Below are 19,063 nucleotides of genomic sequence, written 5' to 3'. Positions count from 1 at the left end.
CACGAAACAGACAATGTTCATGCTATGTTAACATTTGACTGCTAAGTGTGACCTTGACCTTTGAGCTAGGGGTCTGAAAGTTGTGCATGACACATCGTCTTATTATGAGGTACATTTGTGCCAAGTAATATTAAAATCCCTTCATAGATGGGAGAGTTATGGACCGGACAGGAAAAAAGCTTTGTTGACCTTTGACCTCCAATTGTGACCTTGACCTTTAAGCTAGGGGTCCAGGTTTTGCGCACGACACGTCGTCTCCTCATGGGGAACATTTGTGCCAAGTAATATTAAAATCTCTTCATGGATGGGAGAGTTATGGACCGGACAGGAAAAAAGCCCTGTTGACCTTTGACCTCCAATTGTGACCTTGACCTTTGAGCTAGGGGTCCGGGATTTGTGCACGACACATCCTCTCATCATGGGGAACATTTGTGCCAAGTAATATTAAAATCTCTTCATGGATGGGAGAGTTATGGACCGGACAGGAAAAAAGCCCTGTTGGCCTTTGACCTCCAATTGTGACCTTGACCTTTGAGCTAGGGGTCCAGGTTTTGCGCATGACACGTCGTCTCATCATGGGGAACATTTCTGCCAAGTAATATTAAAACCCCTTCATGGATGACAGAGTTATGGACCGGACACGAAATTGCGGACGGACGGACGGACGGAAAAGTGCATTTCTATAGTCCCCGAAACCGGTTTTCAACCAGTAGGGGACTAAAAATATTCTTTCTTTTTACAGGTGTTGGAAGACTCCTCAAAGACTGTAGATGCTTGTCTAGAGGCAAACCTGGATTGTAAAGCTAGACAGAGGATCCAAAAGAATTAAACTGAATTGATTTAGCAAGTTTATTGCCTCAGTGTGTCTTACTTAGGAACACTTATTTTGATATTCAAATGTACACTGCTTAATATTACCGACCCGTTCCCAATGAAAACTTAACAGATTAACATCAATCTTAAAACTGGACCCTGGAGCCATAAAATCTAGATTTTCAGATTAATCCGAATTTTGTTCACCTATGCTAAATAGTCATACAGAAGTTGGCCAGCTTTAAAACTTTGGTGTATGCCCGAATTACAGACTGAGGGAGCATATTGACAGACTGAGGGAGCATACTGACACACTGATTGACATAGGTATAGTTCTAACCGATGGCAAGTTATGATGTGTAACTATATTACAGTGGTTGAAATAATAAAGGAATCCGTCCTTTAGATCTTTTATACTTGCACCCATATTGTTTTCATTATACCACACCACTCAACACTATGACCATAAACTTTAGGGAGGTGGTTACTTAAATGTGGTATCAAACGAAATGTGACAACTTACATGATAGTTTTGGCAGAACAACTTTATCTATGATAGCTGGTATAAGTTTGTTGTCATCCTCATCCTTATCAATTGTCTCCCCTTCTTCAAAACCATAGAACAGTAGAGAGTCAAACCATCTCATCTCTTCAAAATCTTTGCACCGCTCCTGGTAAATGTTGTTTGTTGAATATATTTAAGTTATATATTTATATACGTAGCAGACAGTATACATTTCAGTGATGCTGGATTTTGTTCCATTATCACATATATTTACAATCCTTGAAATAGCTGTTTGTTACCGTTATATGTAGAAGAACTTTGAAAGCTTCTGAATCTCCTTATGAAGATGACGGCCAACTAAGATCTCCTAATTGGTATTTGCAGCATCTGGGCAAGTGTGCAGGCCCTGTAAAATGATTATGCTTGTATTCCACTCATTGAAGCTTTTTTTACTTGGTTAGGAAGTTGCATTTCTAAGCTGGCACACACAAACTGATTTAACTCACAAACTGATTTAAATTCTCTAGTGAAACTGGTCATGAATAACAGCTACAAAGTTTAGTGAAGATCCATCAAGGGCTTCATGTGGAGAAGTTGTAATACCCTAAACATCTGTGTACCTACCTATACCATAACTCAACTGGTGTCCAGGCACAGGTAAATTTATAAACAAGAGCTGCATAATCAGTGTGTACTATATAAAACTTGTCTACACAAAATCTGCTAAGTGGTTCAATAGATATGGAGCGGAAACAAAGTTAAGCTATCTGACCTTTGACCTTCAAGAGAGATATTGACTTAGACCAAGTGATCTGGATTGTGTGCTCTGCACGTCGTGTTGGTGAGGTTAATAACTGATTCAAGTTTTCATGAACATTTTCTCAGTGGTAAAGAACATTTGGAGCATACAGGACAGACTGATGGACATGTGTTAATCCATGGGAGTAGAATGAATTCAAGTCAACAAAAGCTTCAAGCTGGGGAAAAAAATATTCAAGTCAACAAAAGCTTCAAGCAGGGGAAAAAAATGCTTGTAGTTCTAGATGACAAGAGGAGGATGTAAAATTTAAAGAACTTTTGTGTGTGTGTGCGAAGGAGAGGATGAAGCTGGGGGGGTTTAGTATGGCAGTAGTGATGTACCTGGGCTTGGGAAAATATATAGGATCATTGCACTCATTAATTTGTCTCATCACCACCCTTTGACAGGCATGACACACTGAATCATGAATGGTAACAACCGTGTTAAGTATAAACTAGTTGCCCCTAAAAGGGACTAAGTGCCACCATTCGAACAATTTAGGGAGAGCACCTTACAATGACTACAGACAAAGTTTCATGAAGATCCAACAAGCCATTCATAAGAAGTCATTTATATGCTTTTCTATCTTTAGCTCTAGTAACTCCTAAATGGAGCCAAGTTTCCCCTTTTGAACAAAACTGGGAGGACCTTAAAATGATGCTACAAACTAAATTTTACCTGTCAAATTTTCTGATCTATTATAAACAAGAGCTGTCTCCGTAGGATGACACATGCCCCCGATGGCACTTTGAATGAATAGTTATGGCCGATGTTAGAGTTTAGGACCTTTGACCTACGGAGCTGGGTCTTGCGCGCGACACATCGTCTTACTGTGTCACACATTCATGCATAGTTATTTTAAAATCCATGCATGAATGACAAAGATATGGACCGGACATGCCCATCAATGCACTATCATGAAAAATGATCTTTAACGTCTAAGTGTGACCTTGACCTTTGAGCTACGGACCTGGGTCTTGCGCAGGACACGTCGTCTTACTGTGGTACACATTAATGCCAAGTTATTTGAAAATCCATCCATCGATGACAAAGATATGGACAGGACACGCCCATCAATGCACTATCCTTTAACGTCTAAGTGTGACCTTGACCTTTGAGCTACGGACCTGGGTCTTGCGCACTGCACGTCGTCTTACTGTGGTACACATTCATGCCAAGTTATTTGAAAATCCATCCATCGATGACAAAGATATGGACCGGACACGCCCATCAATGCACTATCCTTTAACGTCTAAGTGTGACCTTGACCTTTGAGCTACAGACCTGGGTCTTGCGCACTGCACGTCGTCTTACTGTGGTACACATTCATGCCAAGTTATTTGAAAATCCATCCATCGATGACAAAGATATGGACCGGACACGAAAATTGCGGACAGACTGACAGACTGACAGACGGTTCAAAAACTATATGCCTCCCTTCGGGGGCATAAAAAAAATTCCGTAATTTTACTGTCATCAAAATTTTTCAAAACTATATTGATACTAAAACCATTTTGAACTTCATTCAATAAAACCAAGGTACTTTCACAACAAAATATCCTGGTTTTTCCCTACTTCCTAGTTTTGATATGTTAGAACTTTCACCACGCTCAAGAAAGTTACATGTCCTGAGACCGGCATTTTATGCCTGTCTCACTGGTCAAACTATCAGACTCTTTCCCTATGCAAAATATTGATTTCCCCCCCGCCCCACCCCCCTCAAAGGCCAAAAAAAGTCCAAATCCAGAGCTGTAATCCACAATACAAATAACCTGACAGTTTGGCAACTACAGGATATTAAAGTACCTTGCTACAGGCCACATTTTACTGTGGTATCTCATTTGGAACGTTTCGTTCACTACCAAAAGTACTCTATACAAGGGAGATAATCGCTACAATAAAACAAATTGTATCACAATTCGAAGTACTACAGAGGTAAATTACACAAAATTCATGCCAAGGGTACACAAAAACATGATGTCCTTTTGGGAAAAGATACATGAACTGACGGTGAAACAAGTCAGTCTACAAGTAATGTCTCTGTCGGTCTAGACACTGAAACATGTCCAGGTGAATCTGAAAGCTTGTCAAGTGGCCTCAAAGTTCAAGAGTCTTGAACAATAACTAGAAATGTGTCCATGGGACACATATGCCCCGACTACATGACATTAAAATGACAATTTTTTCCCAGGTCAGGGGCCACAACTCCTACAATACTGAATGAATCCGGATGTGAAACCCCAGGTGCACAACTGCACATGCTGACCAACATTCCTGTAAACTTTGGTGACTCTAGGTCAAATACTTTCGGAGCTACGCACGACACAACATTAAAATGACCCATTTTTAACTAAGTCAGTGGCTATAACTCCTACACGACTGAATGAATCCGGATGCGAAACCCCAGGTGCACAACTGCATATGCTGACCAACATTCCTGTAAACTTTGGTGACTCTAGGTCAAATACTTTTGGAGCTATGCGCGACACAACATTAAAATGACAAATTTTTTACTAAGTCAGGGGCCATAACTCCTACATGACTGGATGAATCCGGATGCCAAACCTCAGGTGCACAACTGCACATGCTGCCCAACATTCCTGTAAACTTTGGTGACTCTGGGTCAAATACTTTTGGAGCTATGCGCGACACAATATTAAAATGACCAATTTTTTTACTAAGTCAGGGGCCAAAACTCCTACATGACTGGATGAATCCGGACACGAAACCCCAGGTGCACAACTACACATGCTGACCAACATGCCTGTAAAGTTTTGTGACTCTATGTCATATACTTTTGGAGCTAGGCGCGACACAACATTAAAATGACCAATTTTTACAAAGTCAGGGGCCATAACTTCTACATGACTGAATGAATCTGGACGCGAAACCCCAGGTGCACAACTACACTTGCTGACCAACATTCCTGTAAAGTTTTGTGACTCTACATCAAATACTTTTGGAGCTATGCGCGACACAACATTTTCGGAAGGATGGACAAGGGCAAATCTATATGACCCCCCATCCCCCCAAAGTGGGGGCATAAAAAGCTATCTCATTAAAGTTTAGACCCAGAAGCTTCTATCAGTCAACTATGTCTTGGTTAGAAACTGTCTGTTCAGACCTGTCAGAGCCCACTTGCATAGTTCCCAACAACAGAAAAATTACTTTAATACATTTCTTAATGCATTAACCAGCACTTCTTGGCTATTCATATAGGTAAATACATTAATTTAAGAAAATCAGGGTACAAAATACTTCCCAATAACAATGATTTTTTTCAATAAACTTTTCCCAGTTTTGGCTAATTTTACAACTCGAAAATTCCCAATTTTCTCATGTACCTTTTCCAAAAACAGGCAGAAAAAGGAAATCTTACGACAAAGAGAAATGTCTGAAATCTGAAAGCATTTGGTCCAGTTGTATTAGCTGTATTATTTGAAAAATTTCAAATAGTCAACCTAAAAACAAGATCTAGAAAATCACTGTCAAAAAATAAGAATGTGTTCTTACATCAAATGGATTCCAACTGATTAACTGCAGTCTAACAAATGGGTTAACAAGTTTGGGTAGACAAAGACCAATATATGCCTCCCTATAGGTGTCGCCATATTTATGTTTCCAGCTCATAAACTTTTCCCTTACACAGTCTGTATCACTGAAGTCATCCATCACATCCTCAAATAGCTCCGAGGCTCGGTTAACTATCTCATCTGTAACATAAGCATTAAATTAAACTCTATTTCATAATATTTGAGAATTCCATTAAGTTTGTTTACAAGCACACAATTATATCTGAGTGAACTATAGTAGAGGAGTTTTAAACAGCATTTCAATAATGCATGTGGTAGTTCATCAACATTCTTCATGGCTTCCTATCAACAAATTAGTAAAGACAACAAAGTTTGCTGCAGAAGATGAAACAACAACACATTATGAAATGGGGGAGGGGTGTGTGCCAGATTTAGCCTCGTTTTGAAGAATTTTTCAGTCATATAAATGATGGTGTCTGGTTACAGCAACTTTATACTGCCATCTCACTGGAATATCACTCTAACACACATGAATGATACCTCATCAAGCAACATTACACTGACACCAGGCTGAACAGTCTATCATTTTAATGCCGATTGCAAAGAGAGGAAGTTACTAGAACCATTTTTCAGGTACTTGGCCAGGAAGCGAACCAACAACTTCCTGCATATGACGTTGACACTCTACCACTAGGATATCAAGGCGGTAGAAATAGAAACAAGAAGGCTAAAGTGTAGGCAAATTATCTCAAGAAAATTTTTGCATCATACACATTTTGTGTACTAAATTCCCCATGTACAAATTCAGATAAATCTCCACCTCTTTCCTGGCTATATTTAGTAATTTCTGACTGATTTTCTTCATCATCAGATGACAAGCCTTCATGATGACCCATTATATTCTTCCCTTCCCTTGCTCGCCGTCTACGTGCCCTGAAAATACATCAGATCATGTTTACAACAAACAGTCCTGTTAATTTTCCAGAAAATAAACTATAACAAGCTGATTTTTTACCGCTTTCTTTAGTATAGATTCTTTCAACAACCATTGGCTAAAATCTTGATATGAAATTAAACAGCAAATATTAAACTCTGGGACAAACTCATATTTAATAATATTTACAAACAAAAACTAAATCAAAGGCCTGAATGGCCTGAGTCGGCTAATGATTGATGTACTGACAGTATAGTCTACCAGCTTGTTTTTAGTTTTTTTCTTAAAATTTCATAACACAGCTCGATATTTACCCAAAATATTATATCCGGATACGATTACACTTTTCTCCAGTTTCAACAATATATTTTACAAATTGTGATGATATGAAGACATTTAGCAGCAATTGGCAGTATCTGACATTGAAGTTTACGGTTAAATTACCTCTTATTTAAATCTTTTCATAAAAAAGTTATTTCGTTTCGTGAAAGCAGCCAAACATAGACGATCTACTTTCGATTTCAAAAACTACAAGAAAATACAATTTAATGTTTCGCCGATTTGTTTATTTCTCGAAAAATAAGAATTAAAATCATTTTTAATATCAGTAGTAACTAAACAAACCAGTAAGAGCTTCTTCTTCCGATAATTTATCCGTTTACTGACTGCAAAATTCAACCCACACAAAGTTTATAGAAATCATACGATGCGTGTTTACGTTCAATGTGGGAGAATTAAGGCTGATCGGCTATGTTACCTAACGCATCCAGACGATTCAGATTTTGTTTTTAAAAAAGCATTGTGTGCGTTTCTGTAATTTTATATACGTTTTTATACGCTTAGGAATTATTAGACATGTGTATTAGACCTTTCTAACGTAAACGTAAATCGGAAAAGGAATACTGAATTCGTAAATGTTATTTGCAAATAATGGTCTAAGGGAGATACTATTGCATTACTATTGGATGAAATTGTCTCCCCTAGACCACAATTAGCCTAAAATTTTACGAATTCTTTATTCCGTTTTGTAATTCCGTTTACGTTAGAAAGGTCTGTTAGACCTTTCTAACGTAAACGTAAATGGGAAACGGAATAACGAATTCGTAAATATTATTTTCAAATAATGGTCTAAGGGAGATACTATTGCATTACTATTGGATGAAATTGTCTCCCCTAGACCACAAATTAGCCTAAAATTTTACGAATTCAGTATTCCGTTTCGTAATTACGTTTACGTTAGAAAGGTCTATTTGCATTATTTCTATACGTAATTTACGCTAATACTCATCTTATCTGGAGCCCTGTGGAACTATTTTTTGTCTTTCGCTTGATGTTACCCAAGCTTTGTAAGGCTGCGCAATTCTTAAAATGCACATTTATGCTTAATGAGTTACATTTGAGAATTGCACAATTACAAGTCATAAATATGACAGATTACATCGTATACTGGTCATAGCAAAGGGAATTCACACAACTTAACTTCATTCATGCAGTGAACTGTTTGAAGTTTGAGAAATCTAATGGAACTACATCCCTTCACTGTGTTATTTGGTCCATTTAGAGAATCGTTGGATAGCAAGGACTCGTCAAAAGGCTTTCAGCCTTTAGCCAACTCAAAAATCTGCCCTCAGTATCAAAAGAACTTCCAAAATGCAAATAGATAGTCTGTTTGGATTTGACAGATATAAGACAAAATATTTGAAGAGGCCACCTAGTTAGCTCTATGGCAAGATGTATGTGTTCTATAAAGACTGATTCCATGAGGCATAAATTTCCAATTCCTGGCAAGATGTGTGTTATGTAAAGAATGACAGCAGAAGGCAGCCAGTTCAAATCCCTGGCAAGATGGATGTTTTCTGAAGACTGATCTTTGAAGCAAATAAAAGATATACTTATTTCCCAATGCATAATTAAACTGAAGACATACCTTCGAGCTTCCCTTTCAGCAATCCGGCGCTGCCTAGCTTGATTATCAACATCTACAACAACCTGCGACTTATCTGAAATGTTATAATATCTGTCATAAAACTGTGTTTCCTTCATCTTGAGTAAGCACTTCTATTGAATTAAGTTGCTTGTCTAAACAGTTGGGGAAAAATGAAGACAAATAATAATCAAGTAGAGCTATCACTAAAGGCTACTAATACCCCCAGATACCGCTCTGAAACATTGTAAGTAAAATGCCTTTGACCTTCAAGTGTGACCTTGATCTTGATCCTCTGCATATTGTCTTGATAAGGTTAACAACTAATGCTAGTTTCATGAAAATCTTCCATGCGGTTTTGACAATACAGAGCAGACACAAATTTAACTTTTTAACCATAGATCTCCAAGTCTGACCTATTGGCCAAAGTATAGCTCAGGACAGGAAGATGAATAAGCACGACTCCAATAGAGCCCACATATAGTATATATTTTATATGCGGGTGTATGATAATGATAAACTGCAAAAATTTTGAAGATTTCCAAGAACTTACCTTTATGTGACATATCAAATATATATACCCACCCACCAAATTACCTTCTACCTAATATGGCAAGTATCTACAATAATTTAAAAGGTTTAAAAGGACTTGCTTCAGCTCCTGTATGCATCCCAAACGCTTTCATTCATATTTCTATCAAACACTTGTTTTACTTTTTACCAAAATAATACTCATAAGATGAATTTAAAGTCGCTTAGTTAAGGCGTTAGTTGCATCAAAGAAGTAAAAAGAAGGAAATTTTGTCACCAATCTGAATATGTACATGAAAAATACTGTATCATGTGCATAATTTTTTTCAGTCAGTTTAATACGCCATGGTAAAGTGTTGTTTTTTTTTTTATCTTTTGAGAATGTTTTTTTTAAAAACCTTAAGATATAATTCCTTAAAAAGGTTTCATAATCAGGGAGAATAAACACTCAGAAAGCATAAATATTTAACTAGCTGGACAGGACTGTGAGTGAACAAATGAAAGACAAGATCAACTATGTGCAACAAGGCACTAAATCATGACAATCAAATACCGACTTGTCATGTACGACTGGCACTGATCTTGGATATCTTGTTGTCGTCGACTGGCAAATTTGCTCGAACGATTTCTCAGTAAATTATTCATGCGTGTTTCGAGCTCATTGATCTCTGGTACCTGAAAGATAAAGACAGTGACATGTTGTAATTTGAGTAAATTAATGTATACAGAAAGTAAGGTCTTAGATAATCAATCTATTTTTAAACTCAACATTACATTACCTAAGTGTCTGTTTACATACACTTACGTTCTTAAGTTCTGCTATTGTTATATGCTTGATAATTACAAGAGCTGTCTGTTTACAGCGCGCTCGACTATTTGAAGAATTGATATAAGTATGGGGTCAAAATATTACCAGAGATTTTCTGACAAAAAAAAAGGAAAATAGTACGACAAACAATGTACCTGTATTAATGGAACTGGATAAGGTTTGCATTATACGGCAATTTGTAATGATACTGATTTGATAAAAGACAATGTGTCTGAAACCCAAAACAAACAAACACTAGATGCCCACGGCCAACATCTCGAGCCCGCCAGCTGTCAAAAGGACTAGGAGTTGCACATGACACCCTGTCTCATTGAGGCAAACATTTATGCCAAATAAAAAATGATTGCAAAAAGTTACAATATAAGTTGTTTATAGTAACAACAAAGGAAAGTAAATCTTTAAAAAAATCTAAGTCCACACAAAAATCCTTACCAGTAGAGATAGGTCAAAATACACCTTAAAACTGGATGTAACATGCATATTGTACTATAGAAAAGTGGTCTTGATTTTTCCCTACCACCAGTAACAAGTGAATGAAGTATTGCCATGCAATACAAAGTCCCCTACTGGAAGGCACCTAATTTTCTCTACTGCAGTATGACATAATGAACTGATATCTGTCAATGATGTATAAACAATATTGTACTATATATACAATATAATATAACAAAGCACTTGGATTAAAATTTGCATATATAAAAACGTACAGTTGTTTTCATTTGGATTTTTTTTTGGTCGATTATACAAAAAATTATCATAAAAGTTATTTATAGTAACAACAAAGTGAAATAAACCCTAAAAAAAAAAAAAAAAAAAAAAAATCTATAAAATTTAAGTCCACAAGAAACTCTTTACCAGGTAGAGATAGATCAAAATACACCTAAAATTTGGATGTACCGTGCATGTTGTACCACAGAAAAGTGGTCTCAATTTTTCCCTACGGCCAGTAATAAACAAGAGCTCGTCGAACACGAAATGCCCCCCTTGATGCATTTAGTAATTGCACAAGGAACAGAAATTATATGCACACTGTAAATAAGTATATGTAAACCATGTGACCCACAGGGCGGAGCCATATTTGACCCTTGGGGAATAATTTGAATAATCTTAATAGAGGATCACTAGATGATGTCATGTACAAAATATCAAAGCCCTAGGCCCTGTGGTTTTGGACAAGAGGTTTTTCAAAGTTTTTTCCTATATAAGGCTATATAAACCATGTGACCCTAGGGGTGGGGCCATATTTGACCCCAGGGAAATAATCTGAACAATCTTGGTAGAGGACCACTAGATTTTGCTACATACCAAATATCAAAGCCCTAGGCCCTATGGTTTTGGACAAGAAGATCAGAAACCATTTAACTGTTCCTGGCCAATGTGACCTTGACCTTTGACCTAATGACCTCAAAATCAATAGGGGTCACCTGCTGGTCATGACCAACCTCCCTATCAACTTTCGTGATCCTAGGCCTAAGCGTTCTTGAGTTATCATCTGGAAACTGTTTTACTGTTCAGGGTCACTGTGACCTTGACCTTTAACATACTGACCTCAAAATCAATAGGGGTCATCTGCTGGTCATGGCCAACCTAACTATCAACTTTCCTAACACTAGGCCCAAGCATTCTTGAGTTATTGCCTGGAAACCATTTTACTGTTCCTGGTCACTGTGACCTTGACCTTTGACATACTGACCTCAAAATCAATAGGGGTCACCTGCTGGTCATGACCAACCTCCCTATCAACTTTCGTGATCCTAGGCCTAAGCGTTCTTGAGTTATCATCCGGAAACTGTTTTACTGTTCAGGGTCACTGTGACCTTGACCTTTAACATACTGACCTCAAAATCAATAGGGGTCATCTGCTGGTGATGACCAACCTCCCTATCAACTTTCATGATCCTAGGCCCAAGCGTTCTTGAGTTAACATCTGCAAAACAGATAGGTCTACATTCCGACTGACCGAGCGACATCTGCAAAACAATATACCCCTCCTTTTTCAAAGGGGGGGGGGGGGGGGGCATAAAAAGTTACAATATAATCTATTTATAGTAACAACAAAGGAACATAATTCTAAAAAAAGTGTGCCTCATAGTGGTGAATATTTCTACCAAGTTACATCAAAATCCCTCCATGCATGAAGAAGAAATGCTCCGGACAAACTCATTCTTGAATTTGATCTTTAACCTCTAAGTATGACCTTGACCTTAGACCTAGGGACCTGGTTCTGGCATGCGACAATTCATCTCATGGTGGTGAACATTTGTGCCAAGTTACATTACAATCCCTCAATGCATAAAGAAGAAATGCTCCAGACAAAGTCATTCTTGAATTTGACCTTTGACCTCTAAGTATGACCTTGACCTTAGACCTAAAGCCGGGGCTTTGCGCACAACATGTTGTCTCATCCAGGGAAATGTTTGTGCCAACTGATATTTAAATCCTGTTTTGCATGACAAAGTTATAGACCGGACAGGAAAAAATCTTATTGACCTTTGATCTCAAAGTGTGACCTTGACCTTTAAGCTAGGGTTCTGGGTGTTGCGCATGACACGTCGTCTCATCATGAGGAACATTTATGCCAAGTAATATTGTAATCCTTTGATGGATGACAAAGTTCTGGACCGGACAGGAAAAAAACCCTATTGACCTTTGGCCTCCAATTGTTACCTTGACCCTGTTCATGCCATGTTAACATTTGACTGCTAAGTGTGACCTTGACCTTTGAGCTAGGGGTCTGTAAGTTGTGCACGACACATAGTCTTATTATGAGGTACAATTATGCCAATTGATATTAAAATCCCTTCATAGATGGGAGAGTTATGGACCGGACAGGAAAAAAGCCCTGTTGACCTTTGACCTCAAATTGTGACCTTGACCTTTGAGCTAGGGGTGAGGGTTTTGCGCACGACACATCGCCTCATCATGGGGAACATTTTTGCCAAGTAATATTAAAATCCCTTCATGGATGAAAGAGTTATGGACCGGACACGAAACAGACCCTGTTCAAGCCATGTAAACATTTGACTGCTAAGTGTGACCTTGACCTTTGAGCTAGGGGTCTGAAAGTTGTGCATGACACATCATCTTATTATGAGGTACAATTGTGCCATGTGATATTAAAATCCCTTCATGGATGGGAGTTATGGACCGGACAGGAAAAAAGCCCTGTTGACCTCCAATTGTGACCTTGACCTTTAAGCTAGGGGTCCGGGTTTTGTGCATGACACGTCGTCTCATCATGGGGAACATTTGTGCCAAGTAATATTAAAATCCCTTCATGGATAAAAGAGTTATGGACCGGACACGAAATTGCGGACGGACGGAATGACAGAATGACGGAAAAGCGCATTCCTATAGTCCCCGAAACTGGTTTTCAACCAGTAGGGGACTAATAAAAAAGTTACAATATAAGCTATTTATAGTAACAGCAAAGGGAAGTAATTCTAGGTTCTTGCACATGACACTCTGTTTCATGATGAACAACTGTGCCAAGTTACATCAAAATCCCTCCATGCATGAAAAAGAAATGCTCCGGACAAAGTCATTCTTGTATCAGACCTTTGACCTCTTAAGTGTGACCTTGACCTTAGACCTAGGGTCCTGGTTCTTGTGCATGACACTCCGTCATATGGTTGTGAATGTTTGTGCCAAGTTATATCAAAATCCCTCCATGCATGAAGAAGAAATGCTCCGGACAAAGTCATTGTAATTTAACCTTTGACCTTAAGTGTGACCGTGACCGCTGAGATAGAAACCTGTGGTTTGCGCATGACACTCCGTCTCACTGAGGTTAACATTCATGCCAAATATGAACGAGATTGCTCCATGCATGTCAAAGTTATGGTCCGGACAAACAAATCCTGACGGACGCATATACACCGAACAGCCATTTGGACAACTATGTCTTTGCTTCCACAAGCGGGCTCGACAAAAAGCTATATATCAAACAGTTCAGACAATGTAGAAATCGTTTGTTGTAGAAAGTTCCCTGATTTTACTCATATGGTTTGATAAAGGAATTAAATCTGAATAAAATCACCAATGTATCTGTGTAAATGTCTTCTTGTGATAATAATTAGCGGTGTATGGCCATCAATTTTATTCATCCGAAGTTTTATTACACAAAAAAAAAATACTTTTACTGTAGGAGCTAGACCAAAGACTTGACTAAATAAAATATATGTTGAAAACAATGTCCAATCAATTTTACCTCAAGGTTAATAAGAAAGGAAAACAAGATGGTCATGATGACCCTGGATCGCTCACCTGAGTAATATGAGCCACATGTTTTAAATGGCAAACTGATGCTAAAATATTAAGAAGGTAGGTCAGTAGGTCACATTCATGGTAACTGAAAGTCAGTTTTAAGATCAAATTAACGATTCAAATTTCAAGGCTGTATTTCAAAAAACAAGAAAGTAGGTCAACAGGTCAAGGTCACAGTCAAGTGATCCCTAATGGCAAGTTTTTTTCCTATATAAGTCTATGTAAAACTTGAGACCCCCTGGGGCAGGGCCTCTTTTCATCCCAGGGGCATAATTTGAACAATTTTGGTAGAGGACCACAAAGCAATGCTACATACAAAATACCAAAGGCCTATGTGTTGTGGTTTTAGACAAGAAGATTTTTAAAGTTTTTTACTATATGTCTATATAAATCTTGGGACCCCCAGGTTGGGGCCTCTTTTCACCCAAGGGGCACAATTTAAAAAATCTTGATAGAGGACTATAAGATGATGTCACATGCCAAATATCAAGGCTCTACACCATGCAGTTTTGGACAAGAAGATTTTTAAAGTTTTTCCTTTCGGTTGCTGTGGCAACCAGAGTTCTGCATGGAATTAAATTCTTTGAACAATTTTGAAAAGGGACCACCCAAGAATCATTCCTGTGAAGTTTGTGCCCAGTGGTTTTCAAGAAGTTTTTTTTTTAGAAAATGTTGACGGATCGACGACACACGACGGACATTGAGCGGTCCATGAGCGTAATGATGTTAGGTTTGCTGCAGAGATATCAAGAGAAATGCGGTCCTTTAATATAAAAGATAAAAGCTGGGGGCAATGCCCATGCACATAGACATCAAGAACACTGTTTATTGATTTTACTGGCAGGCACCTGTGTATTTAGCTATCAGTGGGACTTTTTTGAAAATCAATCACTAGGCACAGGATAAAATGGATGTTAAATTTTAATTTGAGGTTAGATTTTTTTACTAACAGCAGGTGGCCTGATATTTTTTTACACATTCATGTGTACATCTGCTTTCTATGTGACCTGTGTAACAAAGTTTGGGCAAACATCGGTAAGGTGTTAAATCAATCAATTTTCTTCAGGATGTTTTGTGCAAGTCAGTGGTGCAGACAACAAAGTCAACCATGCAAGATATTAGTTTATGGATCATTATTAGCGGCCTCTCGGATCGTGTTTATTACAATCTGTGGGGAATGAAAGCATTAATTTTGTCTGCAAATCGATTATCCAAATAAACTGAACAGAACGTAGTTTCAATGCAAATTCTATGCAAAAACCTGGGAAACTTTAATAGGACTTATATAGGGATTGATCGGTGCATTACCTCTGTATCCAAATAAACAGAATATTCCAATAACCAGTATTCAAATGAGTGGAATCGACTGTACACCCTAATAGAAAATATCCAATATATTATGTCCCTTTGATGTTTCTGCTCTATATGTCCAAAAGAGTTACATTTCCTTGATCACAAAATTTTCTCTTATATGAAAATATAAAATGCTCATAACCATACACTTTTGGTTAAAATACTGTAAATATATCTATTTTTTTAGAAATATATGGATATTTGCCTGCAATTCAAAACTTTTTTACTTCATACCTATGTTTTGAATAATTAGGTACTATCTCTACACCGTGGGTAGTAGGATAGCTCTCCTTATTCTTTGAATAGTTAAGCTAAAAATGCAGTCTTCACCTTTCAACTTAAAACATACATATACACTAGAAAATATGAGAAGATTCTTATAAACTTCAAATAAGATCTAAATGGAACTTATATTTATTAGCAAAATAACAATTTTTACTTATTTTTGACTTTTTGTGACAGCAACAACAAAGCACACATTGTGACTTTACAGCTGTGCTGCTATTACTGGACTACAGAAGCATGGTGAATACTTCCTCTTATGAGACAATCAGACATTGTATAGTTTGAACCAACAGAGTTTGGGGACCAGCCATTCAAGGATCAGACACTGTATGGTTTGAACCAACAGAAGTGTGGAGACCAGCCATTCAAGGCTCAAACATTGTATGAATTGAACCAACAGAAGTGTGGGGACGAGCCATTCAAGGCTCAAACATTGTATGATTTGAACCAACAGAAGTTTGGGGACCAGCCATTCAAGGATCAAACATTGTATGGTTTGAACCAACAGAAGTTTGGGGACCAGCCATTCAAGGATCAGACATTGTATGATTTGAACCAACAGAGTTTAGGGACCAGCCATTCAAGGATCAGACATTGTAAGGTTTGAACCAACAAAAGTGTGGGGACGATCCAAACAAGGATCAGACATTGTATGGTTTGAACCAACAGAAGTGTGGGGACGAGCCATTCAAGGATCAGACATTGTATGGTTTGAACCAACAGAAGTGTAGGGACGAGCCATTCAAGGATCAGACATTGTATGGTTTGAACCAACAGAAGTATGGGGACCAGCCATTCAAGGCTCAAACATTGTATGATTTGAACCAACAGAGTTTGGGGACCAGCCATTCAAGGATCAGACATTGTATGGTTTGAACCAACAAAAGTGTGGGGACAAGCCATACAAGGATCAGACATTGTATGGTTTGAACCAACAGAAGTGTGGGGACGAGCCATTCAAGGATCAGACATTGTATGGTTTGAACAAACAGAAGTGATGCCTAGTGTCAACTTCCATGTAACATTTTCTGCCATTCTGTTGTTTCTGGCAATGTTAAGGGTTTTTTTCTACTGTTTGCTACTGAACTACTGTGCATACTCTGGTTTCACTCTATTGTCAGTGTAAAGCCAGTTTATTTTAACAACAATGTAACAATGTTTGAAGCTCCATAGGAGTAAGCAGTAAACATGTCTTTTGAGAGCTCTGGCTGATCTTGACGCTGCTGAAGTTCGAATCTGCAACCTCCATAATTGGTAGCGCACAAAAATTTTTCATACTGGGTTGCTTCATTGTCAGTGTACAGAGATGAAAAAAACTGCTTAAGTCTGATGAAAAGTTAACCAATAGTAAATTTGGACTTTTTCACTGTAGTTTGTTTTGTCAGGTTAATGTTCAGACTGTATGGTGACTTTAGTCGAAACAGTTTTATAGCTTTGTCACATAAATGACTCCAACATTTCCAACAGGCATTCATGTCCACAGCAGTCAAGATTTATTTATTTATTTATTTGGGTTTTACGGCGCACCAACACAGTATAGGTTATATGGCACCAAACAGGAATACAAATTTTGGTTTCACATCTCATTTACATCGAAATAAAAACATGAGGTATGGAATCAAAATTTGCATACCTGCTGGAATCACAGAGTTACAGCAAAACCAAGTGTTAAGGCCCTATTAGTCGCCCCTTACGATCATGCAAGGGTAAGGCAGTGGTTCCAATTCTTTTGATACACAGATCGTCCCTGAACTACATGGAGCACAGCAGTCAAGAGTAAAATACCTTAACCACTTAGCCAAAGAGGCTTCCTTATAAGCCAAGTATGAAACTTATGCATTTAACTTTCTGGGTTCCTTTCATGTGGAATCACATTCTGCATACAATAATAGTTATAAAGAAAACATTGATTTATTACAAAACAGGCCAGAAAATTTTTGAAGCTAACACACATCAATGTAATTAAGTCAATGATGAAAATTAAATGTTTTCAACATATATTCAGTTGAAATGGATAGCAGAGAGAAAATAAAGAAAAAGCAAGGATGATACACAAATACGACCCGAAACAACTGGCCTCTGTCTATCCTTGTTTCTAGTAATACAGTTTGCTTTACATGAATGCATTTTTTTACCTCTGTACTCTTAAAACACCCTGCAAATTGTCAACATGCATTTTACAAGCTAGAAATAATACATGGCTTAATTTATTTGAAATTTTTATCAATCTTGTTCTTATCAATATTTGTATCACTTGATCACAAATGCATTAAAATATTATTATGGTAAATATTAAAAGTTTTAACATCTATATATATAAAACAACATACAAGAGCAGGGCTCGACAAATTCTTTGAAATTTCTGTCCTGAAGGACAAGCTGCCTAGAATTTTCACTTGTCTTGCTACAATATGAGCTTGTCCTGCAATTCACTAAAAAAAGGCTTTTCACAGACAGTGTCTTATCTTAAAGTCCACTTAAATTGATAAATACTGATTTATCCTTATTCTGGACTTTCAAGTGTCTGGCTAAAGCGAGCAAAACATGATACCTTATTTGAAATGGGCAGATTTTAGAGTTACAAATTATTTTAGATCTTTTAGCTATCTAGCTTCTTAACGGCTCCGCTTTAATTAGATTTATTATGTCTTTGGTCAAGAATCACATTTGTCCTGCAGCACGAGTACAATAATACAGCATGTTCCACTCCCCCGATTTCTACCCCTATTTACAAGCAGACAGACATGTGGATTCGTCGAGCCCTGAAGAGGGTAAGCAAACTGTATCATATTCCTCAACTGTAAAAATTACCCTTCCCTAAACATGTAACAGAAGGCCACCCCAACATGTATGAGGAACCCACCTTTTCATTCAAACATTCAACCAAGTCGCGAACATACCCCCTCATTTCTTGAAAGAACCGAAATCGGTCTTCCAATTTAGGTGCACTGGCTTCACAATTAACAATGCTCATCTGTGATTCTTCAATATCATGTTCCAACTTGTCCGATTCCTGTTTGTGTGACCTATGAACCTCATCCATACTTGTTAATCTGAAATTTGCATCAAGAGTTTTAACAATATCCAAGAACTGTGGTATCATTCAACTTTGTTCCGTGGACTGATACAAATAAACCTGTGATTTTACAGCTCTGCTCTATAAAATATTCTGTTTATGACTGACATGCTCAAGTCAAAGTTTCATTCTGATGAGCTAGACTACCTGCTGCATTATCTCTCTGTCAAGTCCAATATGGGGTTATTTAGGTGATGAAGTTCAAATCAAGCGTT

At 37.7% G+C, this 19,063-nt stretch overlaps 1 protein-coding gene across 1 annotated transcript in view; it reads right to left on the bottom strand.

Annotated features, from left to right (window-relative positions):
* Positions 1 to 19,063, bottom strand: part of LOC123552810 (PAX3- and PAX7-binding protein 1-like) — a 102,488-nt gene that overhangs the window by 35,021 nt on the left and 48,404 nt on the right. Inside the window, exons 8-13 of the mRNA XM_045342553.2 lie at positions 18,636 to 18,825; positions 9,597 to 9,714; positions 8,512 to 8,584; positions 6,471 to 6,583; positions 5,631 to 5,830; positions 1,337 to 1,484 (exon numbers count right to left, since the gene is read on the bottom strand). Coding sequence (XP_045198488.1) covers positions 1,337 to 1,484; positions 5,631 to 5,830; positions 6,471 to 6,583; positions 8,512 to 8,584; positions 9,597 to 9,714; positions 18,636 to 18,825 — 842 coding nt within the window. The remainder of the gene's footprint in view (positions 1 to 1,336; positions 1,485 to 5,630; positions 5,831 to 6,470; positions 6,584 to 8,511; positions 8,585 to 9,596; positions 9,715 to 18,635; positions 18,826 to 19,063) is intronic.

This window comes from Mercenaria mercenaria, chromosome 4 (genome assembly GCF_021730395.1).
Source record: "Mercenaria mercenaria strain notata chromosome 4, MADL_Memer_1, whole genome shotgun sequence".
NCBI classification, from domain to species: Eukaryota; Metazoa; Mollusca; class Bivalvia; order Venerida; family Veneridae; genus Mercenaria; species Mercenaria mercenaria.
This window is presented reverse-complemented; position numbering and strand designations above follow the sequence as displayed.